Source organism: Anolis sagrei, chromosome X (genome assembly GCF_037176765.1).
Source record: "Anolis sagrei isolate rAnoSag1 chromosome X, rAnoSag1.mat, whole genome shotgun sequence".
In the NCBI taxonomy this organism is placed as follows: Eukaryota; Metazoa; Chordata; class Lepidosauria; order Squamata; family Dactyloidae; genus Anolis; species Anolis sagrei.
Window position 1 is genome coordinate 75,865,605 of NC_090034.1, and position 18,329 is coordinate 75,883,933.

The 18,329-nt window shown below is 39.7% G+C and overlaps 1 protein-coding gene across 2 annotated transcripts in view; it reads right to left on the reverse strand.

Moving 5' to 3' along the window:
- Nucleotides 1-18,329, reverse strand: part of MACO1 (macoilin 1) — a 107,487-nt gene that overhangs the window by 56,498 nt on the left and 32,660 nt on the right. The window contains exons 2-6 of one of the 2 annotated variants that reach the window (XM_060784433.2): nt 17,886-18,027; nt 15,561-15,687; nt 11,205-11,328; nt 9,048-9,226; nt 6,570-7,065 (exon numbers count right to left, since the gene is read on the reverse strand). In XM_060784433.2, coding sequence (XP_060640416.2) covers nt 6,570-7,065; nt 9,048-9,226; nt 11,205-11,328; nt 15,561-15,687; nt 17,886-18,027 — 1,068 coding nt within the window. Of the gene's footprint in view, nt 1-6,569; nt 7,069-9,047; nt 9,227-11,204; nt 11,329-15,560; nt 15,688-17,885; nt 18,028-18,329 lie in introns of both variants that reach the window. The other variant, XM_060784432.2, reaches the window with a different exon arrangement.

Sequence of the window (18,329 nt, forward strand, 5' to 3'; positions counted from 1 at the left end):
AAGAATGGGAAACGTAATGTTGGTGGACAGGAAAAGAGTTTGAAAGATGGGCTTAAAGCCAACTTTAAAACTGTGGCATAGACACCGAGAACTGGGAAGCCTGGCCCTCAAGAGCTCTAGCTGGAGGTCAGCTGTGACCAGCAGTGCTGCGGAATTTGAAGAGGCACAAATGGAGGGCAAAAGGGAGAAATGTGCCAAAAGGAAAAAGCATCAAGTCAACCCTGACCAGGACCGCCTTCCACATGGAAACCAATGTCCTCACTGTGGGAAAACATGCGGATGAAGAATAGGGCTCCACAGCCACCTATGGATCCACCGCCAAGACACTACACTTGGAGGACCATAATCATCAGGCTACAAGGGATTGTCTAAGTAGTATGTATGTTTTATTGATTAGCCCATTACCCATATCAAAAACATTTGACATAAACATACAACATACAAGCCACAGTACATCATAAGTTAAGCATGTAGAACACGAAAGCTTTCAGCAACGGAAAATAAAACCCTGGGATACACTTCTGCTGTAGAATGAATTCACTGTAATTGCCTTTGTTCAATGCTATGGAATAATGTGGGTTGTAGTTTTACAATGTCTTGAGCCTTCTCTGCCAAAGAATGTGGATGACTCACCAAACTACAAATCCCAGGATTGCATAGCATCGCACTATGGCAATTGAATAAGAGATGACGTCCCTCAAATAGGAGATCCAGGCACTCCTGAAGCAGCTTCCCTCTTTGCTTTGGCAAAGATTACCGTATTATGTGAATATAGCTCTAAGGTCGACATAAGAATTGAGTAAATAGGGTATTTTGGACCTGAACATAACCAACATGGAAAAAATGGCCAACAGGATGTAAGCAGAGAGAACCCAGGGTAGAAGTAATCACATTCTTCCACAATTATGATACAAAGGAAAAGCAAAAAAACAAACATGGACGGACCCACTGTGGACTTTTAAGAAAGGTTGGGCTCAGGTTTGCTAGAGGGGTCAGAAATAATAACCCCTTTTGATCTCACTGTTAATTGGAAAACTGGCTATTTTGTGTATTAATTTGCTATGTAATCTTACACATATGCACACATGCATAAGGCAGGATATGGATACAAAAACAAAGGTAAAATGTGCATTAAAAGGTGATGCACAGTATAACGAACAGATGACAAGAACACAAAGGGTGTAAAATTTGCTGTGAACATTAAGAGGTAACACTTACTTTATGAATATTTACTCTTTAAGCAGATATGTGTGGAATAGTCTACAAAACTAAATCAAGTTTGCAATTAGAAAAATGTCTGGCACCAAAGTTTGGCTTACCATCACATTGTTTCCAGTCACAGAATCATAGAATAACGTAATTGGAAGAAACCACATGGGTCATCAAGTCCAACCACTTTACATGTTGTAAAACAACGGTTCCCAACCTTTTTTTTTTTTTTTGACCAGGGACCACTCTCCAACATTAGTATCAAAAGGGTTACAAATCAGTTTTTGGTCAACTTTAGATTTGGTTTGATTATTTGAGGTGCTGATTCAGAAAATTGCATTTGATAGACCACATCAGCTCTAGTTACTGATACAGAACATATGCCATCCAGTAGTTGCCATCTGCTCGCCCACAGAAAACCATATTTAATAATCTAGAGCTGATGTGGTACTAGCAATCTTTTTTGGGTAGTCAGCCTCTCCTCTCCCAACATCTCAATTGCTTCGGCACTATAAAAGGGTTTTGTGAGACCAGCTGCTCTTGTTGCCACATGGTTTCAAGGCAATGGTGTAGTAATGGTGAGGCTGCAGACCATATTTTCATTCTTGTGGACCACTGGTGGTCCACGGACCACAGGTTGGGAGCCACTGTTGTAAAAGCACAATCAAAGCACTGTTTGTTACTGTTCTTTACACACAGTAACAAAAAATTATGTAAGTTCCACAAGGGTTGGTTTCTGTCTATGAATCTAATGTGAAAAAAAAACCCAAAACAAAACCAAAACACACCGATAAATGTCTGGGGTTTATCCTTCCATCAGGTCATAGTGTTTAGCAATACCATAATATATTTTAAATGTCAAACAAAAAAATTCAGTAACTTTTTAAAAATCTATATTACAACTATTTTTATCGGTTCCTATAACTCAGAACTGGAGAATGTGGAACACATTGGTATAGCTACACATTTAAGAGAAGCTGGATAATGGGAGAGATTTTGAGCAAGTTCCATTCTCTCAGTCTCAAAGGAAGGCCATGGCAACCCTCACTCCAAAGAAGCCTTGTCAAAACAACCCCATGATGAGTTCACCTGAGGATAATCACAAGGTGGAAATGACTTGGACAACAAAAACAATGTTATTGGATTTAAGTTATGTTTTTGCTTCTTTTAGGAATCAAGATTTTTTAAAAATAGGAATGATAATTGTTATTATTATTAAAAGATAGACTATAAAAGTAAGTATCGCACAGATAACATATAAGATCATATTACATTGATTAATAATTTCAGCAGAATAGGCGTAACTCTGTGTTGTAGAAATGTTTTTTGATCATTTGTTGCAAGGGCCACTTTTCACTTCATAATTGTTGTGTTTTTTTGGAGGGGGTGACACTCAAGTACATAATACGTGAGCCCCATACCAGCTCTGAATAGTATTATGATATGCATTATGAATGGTCTCTTGGCAAGATGCTTCACGGTGAGATTTCCCAATGGTGTGTTTGGGCCATTCTTAATTGAAGCAAGGTATGTATGTTTCCTCCTTTAGACTGACGTGGATATTTACAGAAAATAAGAAGAAACTTCAGTTTCCAATGTATTCACCAATAAACATATATTAGACAGACATACTAAAAACAACAGACAGTGAGTGCAAATAGTTTGTAGAATAGTTTTAGTAGTTGTGTGTCTAGTATATATTGGTGTAGGCCTGTCTTAGGTTAGTATGTTTGTTTTACATGTTGTTTTATTAGATGTAGTAGTTTTAGTATTACATATTACGAAAATCTGCTATTTTATATTGTCCTTTTTCTATTCTTTTCTTTATTTATCTGTATAAATAAACATGTAAATATCAGTTTGTAAGTGACCTTAGATCTCACAAAATACTTCACTGATTTCTTCGAAATTTGGACACAACATAGCATTCTAACAGACGAATATTTTTATGTATTCACATACCTACTATTATATAGATGTCACATCTGTGACAGGTAAAAACATGCTCGGGATCAAAAATGTCAGTTTGTGAGTGACCTCAGATGTCTCAAAATACTTCACCAATTGCTTAGAAATTTGGACACAACATAGCATTCTAACAGGCGAATGTTTTTAGGTATTCACATACCTACTATTACATAGATGTCACACCTGCGACAGGTAAAACATGCTCGGCATCAAAAACAGTGCCATCTGCTGGATGTCCAAGCAACACATTGTGAAGCAACCCAGTCAGGGCCAGAGTCGCTATTAGGGATCCACGGCCTGGCCGTCCCCCACCAAACGTGCCTGCCTGCCTTCCTCCAGACCAGAACTGGGAGAAGAAGAGAGGGAAAAGGGTGGCAGGGCAGTGAAGGAAATCCAGGCCAGAGAGAGGGGCAGGGCACGGGGCCAGGGGAGGGAGGGAATGAGGCAGGCAAAGAGGCAGGCCCAGCCCAAGCCCTGGGCTCCCATAGCCTCACACCTTGCCCAGCCTTGCCTGGCACCGCCTCATGCCCGTGCCTCCAGGATGACTGGAGGCTCAGAAGGAAGGAAGGATTGAATGATAGGAAGGGAGAGCTCAATAGGAGGGAAGGAAAGGAAAGGGTTTCCCCAAAAAACACTGATTATTATTATATAGACCAGAATCATTGCCATTATTACTATTAGTATTACTATTATTATTATTATTATTATTATTATTATTATTATTAACCATTATCATTATTTCACAAACAAGGGATCAACAAAAAATATTGTATATCCACAAGCATAATGAAATTACATATATTAGAAACAAGCTCTGTCTCTTTTCTCTCTTTTCCATTTAACCAGACTGGCCCACAGCAACACGTGGCCTGGTACAGCTAGTTTCTGAATAAAAATAATTCAAAAAAGATTAAGTAAGTTCTCCTGCCTGAATTTCTAGATAAATGAAAAAGGATGACACCATCTCAGGACTATGTTTTTTCTATATCACTTGCCATTTGGCACTTTCAAACTAAATGTCTGTTCTTCCTTGTTGTTATTCCATTTGCTTAGAAACAAGTTCTCAATTTTTTCATAAGATTTGTTTTCAAATATTTAGATACAGCACTTCAGCTCTAAGCATACAATACCACTCTTATTTGAGTTTCAGATCATCATACATCAGAGATCAGCATTCCTCAAGCATTATAAAACAACAAAGAAGCAAGATGTCATCTACTTCAACAGTATAGGAAAGATGCAGTAAGAAATATGGTTGACAGCAGCAAAATGAAACCATACATATGAAAAGGAACTCCATAGTTTTACAGAACAGTCCCACAATTTGGGTATTGTTGAAACACAATGACATTTTCCAAAGGTTTTTTTTTCACATATTCATTGCCATTCTGCTTTAGGTTTCTTTGATTGTTTGATTCACTCAGATTCTATCACATTTTGATTGCCCTTCGGTAGCTACATCTCATTGAACACTGAGAAACCAAAGTGCTCTTCCAGCAGTCACCAGCCAATCCCACCACAAAGTCAGAAATACAGCTTAACAGTGTAACATTAGAAAATGTTGACCCTTTCCGCTCCCTTGTCAGCCACCTCTCCACAAAAGTCAACGCTGACACTGAAATACAACACTGCCTAAGCTCTGTGAGTGCAGCATTCTTCCGAATGAAGAAGAGAGTGTTTGAGGACCGGGATATCTGTAGGTAGACAAAGGTGGTTGTTTATAAAGCTATTGTCCACCCAACTCTGCTATACACCTGTGAAACATGGACTGTCTACAGACGTCACACTTAACTCCTAGAACAATTCCATCAGCGTTGCCTCCAAAAAATCCTACAAATCTCTTTGGAAGACAGGCGGACAAATGTCAGCATGCTGGAAGAAGCAAAGACCACCAGCATTGAAGCAATGATTTTCTGCCATCAACTCTGCTTGACTGAAGGCCACATTGTCTGAATAGCCGATCACATCTCCCAAAGCAGTTACTATACTCCCAACTCAAGAATGGTAAACATAATAGTGATGGACAGGAAAAGGGATTTATAGATGGGCTTAAAGCTAACCTTAAAAACTGTTGCATAGACACCAAGAACTGGGAATCCATGGCCCTTGAGCGCTCTAACTGGAGGTTAGCTGTGACCAGCAGTGCTGCAGAATTTGATGAAGAACGAATGAAGGGTGAAAGGGAGAAATGTGGCAAGAGGAAGGCATATCAAGCCAATCATGACCATGACCGCCTTCCACCTCACTGCGGGAGAACATGTGGATCAAGAATAGGGCCCCACAGCCACCTACAGACCCACTGCCAAGGCACTGCGCTTTGAGGGCCATCATCCTCGGGCTACGAGGGATCGCCTAAGAAGAAGCAGCATCAAAACAAATAATTGCCAATGTCCTGTCCTCCCTTTGCCCCGGACCATATGTTGCACCTCTGTGTCACATCCCCAGTAGTTTGAAAGAGTCAAACAGAGGAGAAACATTATCCTCACAATGCTGATGTACGACAAAGCAATGATCTTCCAGCTTGAACTTGGAGAGATGTGATGATCACAGAATCACAGAAGTTGTTAATGTCCTATGTCACTGCACGGTTCTTCTGAGACCCAAGTAGTGTAAATCGCTAAAACAACTGTCATTGCTATCACAAATATTAACAGGAGGGCTGATCCTGTTGTCACATATGCCAAAGGACAAATGATAATGGAATTAGGAACTACTGTATGAACCCGTTCTGTAGGCTTTTCACAAAAAGCTACTTTGACAACAGTCAAAAATCTTCCAAATCAAGTCTCAAGCCTCCAATTACCCAAGTTGTAAGTCTGGCGTAATTTTTGTAATGAATTACTGAGATATATTGCAGATCCAATAAAAGTACCAACTCTATTAGAACTCCTCTTTCCTTCCAGTCCTGGTATGGATTTCTTTGCACCGTAAGTCCAAAAATACAGATCTCCATCATTAGTGCTACAAGTCCAGGAAGGAAAACTTTAAAACAAAATAGACAACGTCAACAACACAGAGGAAGGCTTTCCCTTTGAACATGTCAGTATGTCAATATTTCAAGCAAGGCTCTTTAATATGCTTATCACAATCTATTCCATATATCACTATATCCGATGATCTCCATTTCCCATAAAGTACACATTGCAAGTTGAATGTAAGTCGTACTGTTTTCTGGAAGCCCCAACAAACAAACAAACAAACTCCAAAGGGTGTCTAACAATTCCTCACACAAAAGTCTACTATACACGCAAATACAAGCATATATTTTTCTGTTACTTATACTTTCTTACATGGCTCTTACCTAAGCCTTCTTGTAAAAGGCATCTTAACTTACTCAGAAAACAAACAGCAGGAAAGTAAAAGAAACTAGGTCACTAACATATCAAACTTACCTTACCAGTGCATCTGGTTTGCTCAGCTGGTTATTAGGAATACAATTTTCCATTAAGTCTTTGTGTGTGCTTGGACTCTTGCTAGTACATTTCTGTTTTTTCTCATTCTTAGCAGATGAAGAAGGGATGCTCCCATTAGTTGCACTGTGACTGCGAGGTGAGGAGTTCACACCTCCACTAGCATTTTTGTAATTTTTGGACGAGGCAGTGCATGAGTCCTCTTTTAAGAGGTTTTCTGTACTTCCCACAAGATCATTATTTAATCTTTTACTATTGATATGGTTCTCCATGTATTCAATTTCCTGTATTTTAGAGTCTACAGGTTGCAGTATATTGTTATTTATTCCAAGGTTATGTTTTTTGGCATCCTTGTCTTTTTCTTTCCCCTTTTCTCTATATTCTAGTTCCGGTAGTGTTGCAGATAACTTTTTATTAGCTGGAATACCTCCATTGTGTTGCAAAAGTATTGAAGAATCCATCTCTGACAATCCTTTGGCTGCTGGAATATGAAAAAGAGGACATTTAAAACTTAAACTTTTTATTTATTTATTTTGTATCAAAATCATTGCATAAATTAGTATAAAATTAGTATAAATAGAAGGAGCACAAGTGGCTAAATATCTTTTGACTAAAAATGAGCAACTGCAACTGCAGTGTTTGTAGCCCCCAATAATTCCTCCTATGTATGTGAGGCAGGACATTGTGGACAAGCATACAGATGCAGGGTTGTCTGTTCTGCTTCACAGTCACACAAGGTGGAGGATTCTTTTAGGTAGTGCCTCCTACATAAAAGACATAGAAGGAGCCTCCTCGAGGACTGAGTAAATACAGTCGGGCATCCCCTGGGCAACGCTTCTTGTAAACGGCTAATCTTTCCAAACCCAAAAGCATTGTTTTCAAACATTTTATATTGAACGTGTGTTTTTTTCCCCTCTACATATGGATGAACACCAAAGGTCTTTATCAAGACCATCACTAACTATTATGTCAATTAATATAGAAGTTTTGTCACTTGCTAAGGAAGAGCTACTCGCCAAAATGTCTGAGGACATTTTGTGTGACATCTTATGTATGCAGGAAATACACAGTGACATCACAATGAGAAGACCAAAAATTCTCGGAATGCAACTGGCAGTGGAAATTTAAACTAAAACTTGTATTCTAAACTTCATAGCCCTTTGTATAAGGTATTTACATTTATACTTTAAAACAATTTTTCTCCCCAGATAATGTAGAAATCTCAAATTAGAAACAATTACATTACCAGCATAGTACATATCTGTTTGGAGAATTTCTGAAGCAGGCTTCTGCTGCTTCATCAATCTGATCAATTGTTTAGGTTTATCATTTTTATAAAATGATAAATGACCGGGTAATTTGGAAAAGTCATTTTTTTAAATGCATAAGGTTGTGGGTGAACTACAACTTACATCATACCAGGTTAACCCCGAAAAACTCCATGAATATTTAGTTTGTTATGTTGGGAAAGTTGGCTCTAGAAACATCATCAGTTGGGTTCAGTGTGCTTTCTGGGTATAGAGTAAAGTACAACTCCCATTATGTTGAGTCAGTCCCCTCAAATCTCTCCAGTGAACTATAAATCCCAGTACCTATAACAGCTATAAATCAAGATGAATTTTCCCCAAAGCTCTCCTGTATTTTTTGTTGGTCACGTGCGTTCTGTGTGCCAAATGTGGTCCAGGTCCATGGTCAGTGAGGGTCACAGTGCTCTAACTTGATGCAGGGTGAACTACAACTTCCATCATGTGGAGTCAGTCCCACAAATTCCTCCAGCATGTGTAGATGCTGATTAGTTCAGCTCTGTTTGTTGTGCAGACAGAGTTGAAAAGAGTAGGAAAGGGTTAAGGGAGAGGCAGTGGGCAGGATTATGCAAATTCCACACCAATGGAAAGAGTAACACTGGGATAGTGGAAGAAACATGTAAATCTAGAATGAAATTGTTCCTGAATGAAAGCATTCTTTGGGTGGTGGGCAATATGGTGTTTGGGGAGGACATTGGCAGGAGCTGGGCTACACGTTCATAGCACTTGATATAACCTGAAATGTCATTGGAAGTAACCACGTTATGAATTGATCGATTCAAACAAGGAAGCCATAACCCTGAGTTAGCAACACTTGAATAGGGCTGTTGATAAACCACTTCTGAATGTTTTTCATCACAAAAATCCTATGATATAGCTATCCAAATTTAAGTAAGTAATAGTTGTGGACAGTCAGACAAATGGGATAGCAAGAATCCCTGCTATTTTGTTTATAGTCAAACTCTGTTTCCAAAAACTCTACAGAGGTAATCAAAAGAAGAACAAAAATGGCCATTAATCATTGTTGCATTAGCAACATAAAGTTACCATTGAAAGAGGAAATAATTCCAGAAAAGCAAAGGGAGAGAAGGGAGACACATATTTGCCTCCAAATCACTATGCTTGCTGCCAGGGTCTGTAATAATCCAGAACTCACCCTCTTCTGCTTCTCTTTCTTGTCTTTGTAGCATTTGCTGTTCCGGCGGCAGGGCTTGCTGCAGAAGCTGCATGTAAAATTCATTTTCTTTCTGCACTTCTTTTTGCTTTCTTAATCGCATTTTATAGCTAACATAACTTTTGAAGCCAAAGCCCAAAGTCACCACAGGATAACCGATACTAGAACAAAAGTGATGACTTTGTTAATAGAGACAGAATCATAAAGAGTAAGCGAATGAAAATCCCAGCATGAAGCAAAACATTGTCTATGAAATGGGACAACATGACGACGGTATTAACAATATAATATGCAATTATGTACAGGCAGCCCCCAAGTTACAAACAAGATAGGTTGTTTAGGTTTGGTACATTTTTAAGTGTACAGTAGAGTCTCGCTTATCCGACATAAACGGGTCTGCAGAATGTTGGATAAACAAAAATGTCAGATAATATGGACATTTACTCATCCAAGGTGGCACTGGAAACCTAAAATAATAACAACAGGGACTCAAAGGGTTAAGGTAAGGCAACCCTTGGGGCTAGAGTGACCCAGCAGGAAATGCCCAGATGTGGAGGAGGAGCGTGGAAATCATAGAGGGAAGGAGAGAGGACGCTTCCGCTTCTGCCTCTTTTCCCCCTTTCCTCCCACCTCCTCCTCCTTGTCTTGCCTTTTTCACTTATTGGGAATGGAGAGAGAGTTGGGGACCACTCCTTTAATTGAAGGGAAATGCTGGAGGAAAAGGACTGCGTCTGATAAGAGCGCTGGATAAGACGGAATGTCGGATAAGCGAAGGTCGGGTAAGTGAAACTCTACTGTAAATATATATATACATATATATAGTAAAGGTAAAGGCTTCCCCTTGATATTAAATCTAGTAATGTCCGACTGGGGAGTGGTGCTCATCTCCATTTATGAGCCAAAGAGCAGGTGTTGTCCATAAATGCCTGCTAGGTAATATGGCCAGCATGACTGCATGGAGCGCCATTACCTTCCCACAGAAGTGGTACCTCTTGATCTATTCACATTTGCATATTTTTGAACTGCAAGTTTGGCAGAAGCTGGGGCTAACAGCGGGAGCTCACCCTGCTCCTCAGATTCGAATCACCAACCTTATATATATTTGTATGGCATAAGGAAGGGTTAACACCCATGTGGTGTTTCATTTGCTGTCTGTGCCCCATTCAGAATTTTTCACTTAACTTTCTGTCCCTGTGATTATTGGATTTTGAAAAATGCGGCTTATTGTGGAAACAAGGATTGGTGAGAAAGCTTCAGCGGAGACCCTTTTGCCCCATGATAATAACTCTTCCAGGAGTGGATTTCCCTTCCTGGGGAGTTTTCTCTCACTTTCTGTTGTCTCACCTTGTTTGTAACTATAAGTCGTTTGTAAATCGGATGTTTGTAACTCGGGGATTGCCTGAATATATAAAGGCAGTCATGGATTAAGAATTCTTAATGGAAGGGTGAAAATGACAATAATATTTGTTTCAACAATTTAATTTGTGATTATGTATACATGAAGGGAGAAACATGGATTAACACCAGTAAAGTTACAATAGAATAATACCGCTATTGGTAATCAAGAAAACATATATTATTCATGAGTTTTTGTGACCTTATCAATTATGGGGGGGCGGGGGGATCAAATCTGACTGCCAGGAGTAATTGAACAGCAACACAAACACACTAGAGAGGAGTGCAGTCTAAAACTTGTGATTCTATCTGAAATGAAGGCATGTACTCCTGGTGATTTGGCTCAATTGCATTCCCTTCAAGGGCCTGTCAGAGTTAATAGACAACCCAGTTACTGATATCCCTGTCTATTGTCCTGAGAGGCTTCTGCGAAGTCAAGATGTTGATCTTCAGCAGCTCTACATTTTACAGAACAGAAGAACAACATATCAGCCTCTGACTGGTTACCCTTGTCTTTAATATTGAGGAGCTGCAGTTTATTATCTGCACAGAAAAAAACACAATACGAATATAAGTGGCCTAGTGCCACAGTCTCTTCAGGTAAAGCATTTCCACATCCGGCTTAGAGAATTCAAACTTTAGTGGTCTAATTTCACAAAAGCAGCTGTTGCTTAGAAATGACAGATGTGACGATGAACCTGACACCAAGATCTAAATAAAAAAATAACTGGAATGAATACTTACCAGTGTGCAGCAAAAGGCCGACAAAGATCTACATGGAAGTTTTTAAGATCTTTAAATCTAACTGCTGCTTCAATATAAACAAACAGTATCCACAGTGATACCGTTGGTAAACACACACCCCTCTCTGTTGAAGAGAGACAGAAAAAGTAAGCATTATTAACAGTTAAAAAGCAACCAGAATTCCTAGGACAGTCTTAAGAAAATAACAATAATAAAAAAACATTTATTGTTTATTGTCGAAGGCTTTCATGGAACACTGGGTTGTTGTGAGCTTTCTGGGTTTTATGGCCATGTTCCAGAAGCATTCTCTCCTGACGTTTCACCTGGATCTATGATATTGTATGATCATATCATACGAAAGCTGACTGGCACAACCTGGGAATCACAACCAGATACAGTGAAGACATCTGTCCTTGCGCTATGCTACTCTGCTGCTGAGTACGCATGCCCAGTGTGGAACACATCTCACCACACTAAAACAGTGGATGTGGCTCTTAATGAGACATGCCGCATTATCACAGGGTGTCTGCGCCCTATACCACTGGAGAAATTACACTGCTTAGCCGGTATTGCACCACCTGACATCCGCCGGGAAGTTGCAGCCAATAGTGAAAGGACCAAGGCAGAGACATCTCCAGCTCATCCCTTGTTTGGGTATCAGCCAGCACACTAACGACTTAAATCAAGAAATAGTTTTCTTAGATCTACAGAGACACTTGCTGGAACACCTCAGCAAGCGAGAGTTCAAAAGTGGCAGGCTCAAACCCAGCACCTCAATCCGTGGGTGATACCAGATGAGAGACTCCCTCCTGGTCACACAGAAGACTGGGCAACTTGGAAGGCGCTGAACAGACTGCGCTCTGGCACCATGAGATGCAGAGCCAATCTTCAGAAATGGGGCTACAAAGTTGAATCCACGACATGCAAGTGTGGAGAAGAGCATACCACTAACCACCTGCTGCAATGCAACCTGAGCCCTGCCACATGCACGATGGAGGACCTTCTTGTGGCAACACCAGAGGCACTCCAAGTGGCCAGATACTGGTCAAAGGACATTTAATCAGCTACCAAGTTTGCAAAATTTGTGGGTTTTTTAATCTGTTTGTTTGTTTTGTTCTGTTAGAAATGTAATACAATGTTCTGGTTGCGGATGACACGATAAATAAATACCTGGATCTATGGCAGGCATCCTCAGAGGTTGAGGTTGTGAGGTCGGAGGAAGCCTGCCATAGATGCAGGCGGAATGTCATGAGAGAATGCTTCTGGAACATGGCCATACAGCCTGGAAAACTCACAACAACCTATTTACAACAGATTAAAAAAATTAAAATGCATTACTTTTGCCCATAAGAGCTGTTCTGCAGACTAGGACATGAAGCAATTGATTCAAATTTCAGGTGGGGGGGGGGGGGGGATTCCACCAATTTCACCTAAACCTAAGCAAGAGCTATTTGGCAGTGGGAGATGCCACCTAGATGCCTTCTTTGGAGGCTGGATGGTCATCTATTAGTGGGGACTTGATTGTGTTTTTCCTGCATGGCAGAAGGAGGTTGGACTGGATGGCCTTTGGGATCTCTTCCAACTTGAAGATTTTCTGATTCTATAAGCTTGGTTTCGTTCCAATAAAACAGTGGTTCCCAACCTTTTTTTTGACCAGGGATCACTTGATTGGGGACCACTTTGATCATGGACCACTTTGACCAGTGACCACTCTCTAACATTAGTACCAAAAGGGTTACAAATCAGTTTTTGGCCAACTTTAGATTCGGTTTGCTTATTTGGGGCACTGATTCAGAAAATTGCATTGGATAGACCACATCAGCTCTAGTTTCTGATAAAGATCATATGCCACCCAATAGTTGCCTTCTGCTCACCCACAGAAAACCATATTTAATAATCTAGAGCTGATGTGGTAGTAGCAATCTTTCTTGGATAGTCAACTTCTCCCCTTCCGACATCCTCATTGCCTCAGTACTATAAGATGGTTTTGTGAGACCCGGCACTCCCATTGCCATGATCATATTTTCGTTCTTGCGGACCACTGGTGGTCCATGGTCCACAGGTTGGGAACCATTGCAATAAAGTTTGTGGTGAATCATGTTCGCTGAAAGCATGAACTAAGAAGTACATTCTAAAAAGCAAACCTCCAAGAACCTGAATGGTGAAAAAACTAAAGGGTTTAAATCAGGCATGGGCAAACTTGGGCCCTCCAGAGGATTTGGACTTTAACTCTCACAATTCCTAACAGCCTGCAGAGGGCCCAAGTTTGCCCATATCTGGTTTAAATACAATTCACGACAAATACAATTGTCAGATCTCAGGCTTCTGTTTTAAGATCAAGTTAAGCTCATGATTTACTACTTGGTTGGCATTGGTGCAGCAAGGCTCTTGGACTTTTTGATTAATCATCCTCTTTGAGCTCTTCTACATTTTCCTCGATAATTAACAGGTAATTTTTTTCCCCCCAACAATAATGTCTTGTTGCACTATCTATATTTTAATGCAAAGTATTGGGAAGTGAGGTTTATATATCTGTGGAATAATACCCAGGGTGGGAGAAAGAAGTCTTATCTGTTTGAGGCAGGTGTGAATGTTGCAATTGGCCAGCTTGATTAGCACTGAATGGCCTTGCAGCTTCAAAGCCTGGCTGGTTGCTGCTGGGGGGAATCCTTTGTTGGGAAGTGTTAGTTGGTCCTGATTGATTATTGTCCCTATGACAACATAGGGAAGCTGATAAAAATACACAATCTACAAACTGTCTAAAGACTCACTAAGAAAATCCAACAAATGCTATGTTCAGCAAAGGACAAGATTGATCCTCTCATCTCTGCAGGAGTGTAATGTATGCCATGCAACTGTGGACAAGTCCACATAGGGACCACCGAATGCAGCAAGGCCCAGACACGAATCAAGGAACATGAAAGGCATGTAGACTAACTCAACCAAAGAAGTCAGCCATAGCAGAGCACCTGATGAACCAACCTGGACACAGAATATTATTTGAGAACACAGAAATGCTGGACCACTCTAACATCCACCATGTCTGGTGACACAGAGAAGCCATTGAAACCACAAGCATGTGGACAATTTCAACAGAAAGGAGGAAACTAAGAAAATGAACAAAATCTGGCTACCAGTATTAAGAAACTCTAAAATTAGTTCCGTAAATAAAGAACAACACTCTGAAAAGAGATATCTTGGGTTGCTGTGAGTTTTCCGGGCTGTATGGCATTCTCTTTTGACGCTTCACCCACATCTATGGCAGGCATCCTCAGAGGTTGTGAAGTCAGTTGGAAACTAGGCAAGTGAGGTTTATATACCTGTGGAATAATGCCCAGGGTGGAAGAAAGAAAGCTTGTATGTTGGAGGCAGGTGTGAGTGTTGCAATTAATCACCTTGATTAGTATTGAAAAGCCTTGCATCTTCAAGGCCTGGCTGCTTCCTACCTGGGTGAATCCTTTGTTGGGAGGTGTTAGCTGGCCCTGATTGTTTCATGTCTGGAATTCAAAGTGCTGGCGTTAGCCTATAAAGCCCTAAACGGTTCTGGCCCTACTTACCTCTCCGAACGCATCTCCTCCTATGAACCGACTAGAACACTAAGATCATCTGGGGAGGCCCTGCTCTCTGTCCTGCCTGCATCACAGGCGGGCTTGGCGGGGACGAGAGACAGGGCCTTCTCAGTGGTGGCCCCTCGGCTGTGGAACGCCCTGCCTGCAGATATCAGATCAGCCCCCTCCCTGCTGGCGTTTCGGAGGAAAGTGAAGGCCTGGCTGTTCGAACAAGTATTTGATTAAACAGTGTAATTGAAAACAGGAATACGGAATAATGGATGATGAGACTGGATTCTGATTTTACTGTTGAGGCGCTAAAGATTGTTATACTGATGTTTAATTATTTATGTTACAATTGTTTTTAATTGCCGTATACTTGTCTCGTGATGTTTTGTATCGATGTTGTTCACCGCTTTGAGTCGCCTGAGGGCTGAGAAAAGTGGTATATAAATGAATAATAAATAAATAAATTCCCGTTTCCTTTTATTGTTTCTATTTTGGTGTCTAAAAGCATTAAACCCAACCAGTCCACTAGTTCAAAACCACATTTTTTTTAAAAAATTGTCCTCCAGATGCCAACTTTTGAATGAACTAGCCTCGCCTCTGATTTGCAATGCTGATATCTGGCAATTCTAATATCACCCAACAGTTATAATAACACACATTGACAACTTGAGTCTGCGCTAAGCACTGCTGAAAGGGAATCTGGGTGTGCTAACTGTAGAAATAACTGAAAGGCATAATGGGGTACCTTGATTTATAATTCATATTCCATAAATTAAATGGATCAAGTAAAATGGCTTACCTGTATGCCAGACATACTGTACCCAAACATATGTGCTGGCAGCAAAGAACAGCCACTGTATCGGTATGAAGAGTAAGCATATGATATTTGATGTGAATGCTACACAAACAAAAAATACTGAAAAGGCCTAAAGAAAACACAAAACAAGGGGGGAAGAAAAATGAAAAATTGTGTTTATTTTAAATATAATTGACAATTAAAACAATTCATAACAATGCTTTTTTATTTAAGCTTTTCATTAATGTGCATTCTGAAGGAAATCATATAATTGATATTAGTAAATAAGCAAAAACAACAACTATTGATAATGTTAACTTATCAATATTGCTTTTAGGATGCAGCCAAGACAGTTATAGAGGTACAGTTATAGAGGTAGTGCTGTGACTATATTTTATAAAATGTCTTTCACCATGCACATCCCTCTGCATATCTACACAAACTGTTAGGTTCATCTCAGCCAAGGACTCACTATGCAACTGTAAAGACTGTAATACAGATACAATACTAATGACTGAGGAAAACTGCATTGTGGAAACCTTGTATGAGTATTTCTTGCCATCAACAGTATTATCCAAACACTAAATATTATGGGTCTCACCTATAATTAAATGGGTATTGTGCTGCAATATCTCCAACTCCATCTCCAAGAGGTAGAATACTATTTTTAGATTATAGTTGCAGAACACAAACTTAATCAAAGGTCAGGCATTGATATGTAAGTAGCCAAGTAAGTGCAGATCCCACGCTTGGATCTTCCAGATAAATGTTATTCATCTGACCATTCTGTTACTTTTTGGCATAGATTTAAACAGGCCCCTTCAATCTGCATTTTTAAAACAAGGGATTTATATTGGAAATTCCATAACTATTGGAAATAAGTGCATCATAATCTCATTGCAAAGGTAAAAATGATGTCACATCCGTTTGGCAAATGTGAATCTCCATCATTTGAAAATCACTAGTAAAAAAAAAGCATGACCTTGTAAGAAGTCAACTCTTTGAACAAGTGATATTCACAAGCATTAATGTAATGGCACACAGGTAACTCAGATGTTAAACCGAAGAACCATGCCTGACGGCCAAGGATAAAGACATGCCACTACAAAAATATGTTGGTTAGCAAAGGATTAGAATTTTTTTTTAAGTTGAAGTTGTAATTGCCCAAAAGATATACACTCCCTTAAAACCACTTCGTTAAAATATGCACTCAGAAATTTTAAAAAAGTCTTCTTTGGAAAAAAATCTTGTTTACTCATAAACAACTTGTATTAATTCACCATACAGACACATTTCTTATTAGAGTTCAGTTAGATAAAGTGTAGTTTCTTCTCTGCGTTGAGTACACAGGGCACGCTACTTAATCAATTGTCCATGGTCTTTAAGTATAACTGTACTCACTGAAGTCATACTTTTCTACTAAAATCCAAACAGCAGTATGCATGCACCTCCACTGAATAAAAAATCGAGTCCTGTATCTGAAGCCCCTCCCACACCAAAGAGATATAATCAAACTGGCAAACCAAAATGTAAATACAATATAGATTAACAGTTATACACATTTACAAACAGTTAGTGGAGGCTTGGAAGGTTGCTATATCCAACATTTTAGGCCCAGGAGAGGCCTTTTATTATTAAAAAGAGAAAGATATCCAGAAGTGACTTCCAGTTCACTTTTCCATTTTTTTAAAAAAAGGGTTTCCTATACTAAAATGGGGGAGCCCCTGGTGGCGCAGCAGGTTACACCGCTGAGCTGCTGAACTTGCTGACCAAAAGGTCAGTGTTTCAAATCCAGGGAGCAGGTGAGCTCCTGCTGTTAGCCCCAGCTTCTCCCAACCTAGCAGTTCAAAAACATGAACATGCAAATGTGAGTAGATAAATAGGTACCGCTTCTGTGGGAAGGTAACAGCACTCCATGCAGTCATGCCAGCCAAATGACCTTGGAGGTGTCTACGGACAATGCCGCTCTTTGGCTTAGAAATGGAGATGAGCACCACCCCCCCAGAGTTGGACACGACTAGACTTAATGTCAAGGGGAAACCTTTATCTTTACTTTTATACTAAAATGGCCTGGGCAGGAATATGGATGAGACTTTCCTCCTCCTCGTACATTTGAGGGGAAGAAAAATGCTTTTAAAAACTAGGTATCATGAGGGATAGGCTCAGAAATTAATATTGCCACATGCGTATGCACTAAAACACTCTGGGCCTATGCACATAAGAGTTCTTAAGATGCAACAGATTTTTTTTCTTTTTTTAAATGAGTTGCTACTCATTTTAATGAAACAAATTTTAAAAAGAGAATAAAGTCACTCCAGTTATACATACCAATCCCTGGTATCTGAAGGAATCATAAACACTCCTGATGAAAAGCCAGAATGGCCACAGGTATTCAAATCTGAATTCCAGGACAAAATCAGCCAGCAGAACAAGGGCCCAAACTACCAGGAATTTCAGGTACAGGAAAGTACTGAAAAAATGAAGAAGACAGTGAATTTAGTATACATGTCAATATAGTATACAAGTAGCCAAACATGTTTTTTTTCTGATTCAGAATATGTACACTGGAATACTACAATAAGAGGTAATTGTAAGAAAAAAAAAGTCAAAATACATTGAACATCATATTGCATTGAGTCAAAGTTAAGTGGATACTTTCTGACTATAATCTAGAATACAAACAATGACTATGCCCAAATTTCTCTGCAGATTTTTTAAATTTTATTTTTATTTATTGTATTTATATATGGCACCTTTCTATTGAAGTGGGAT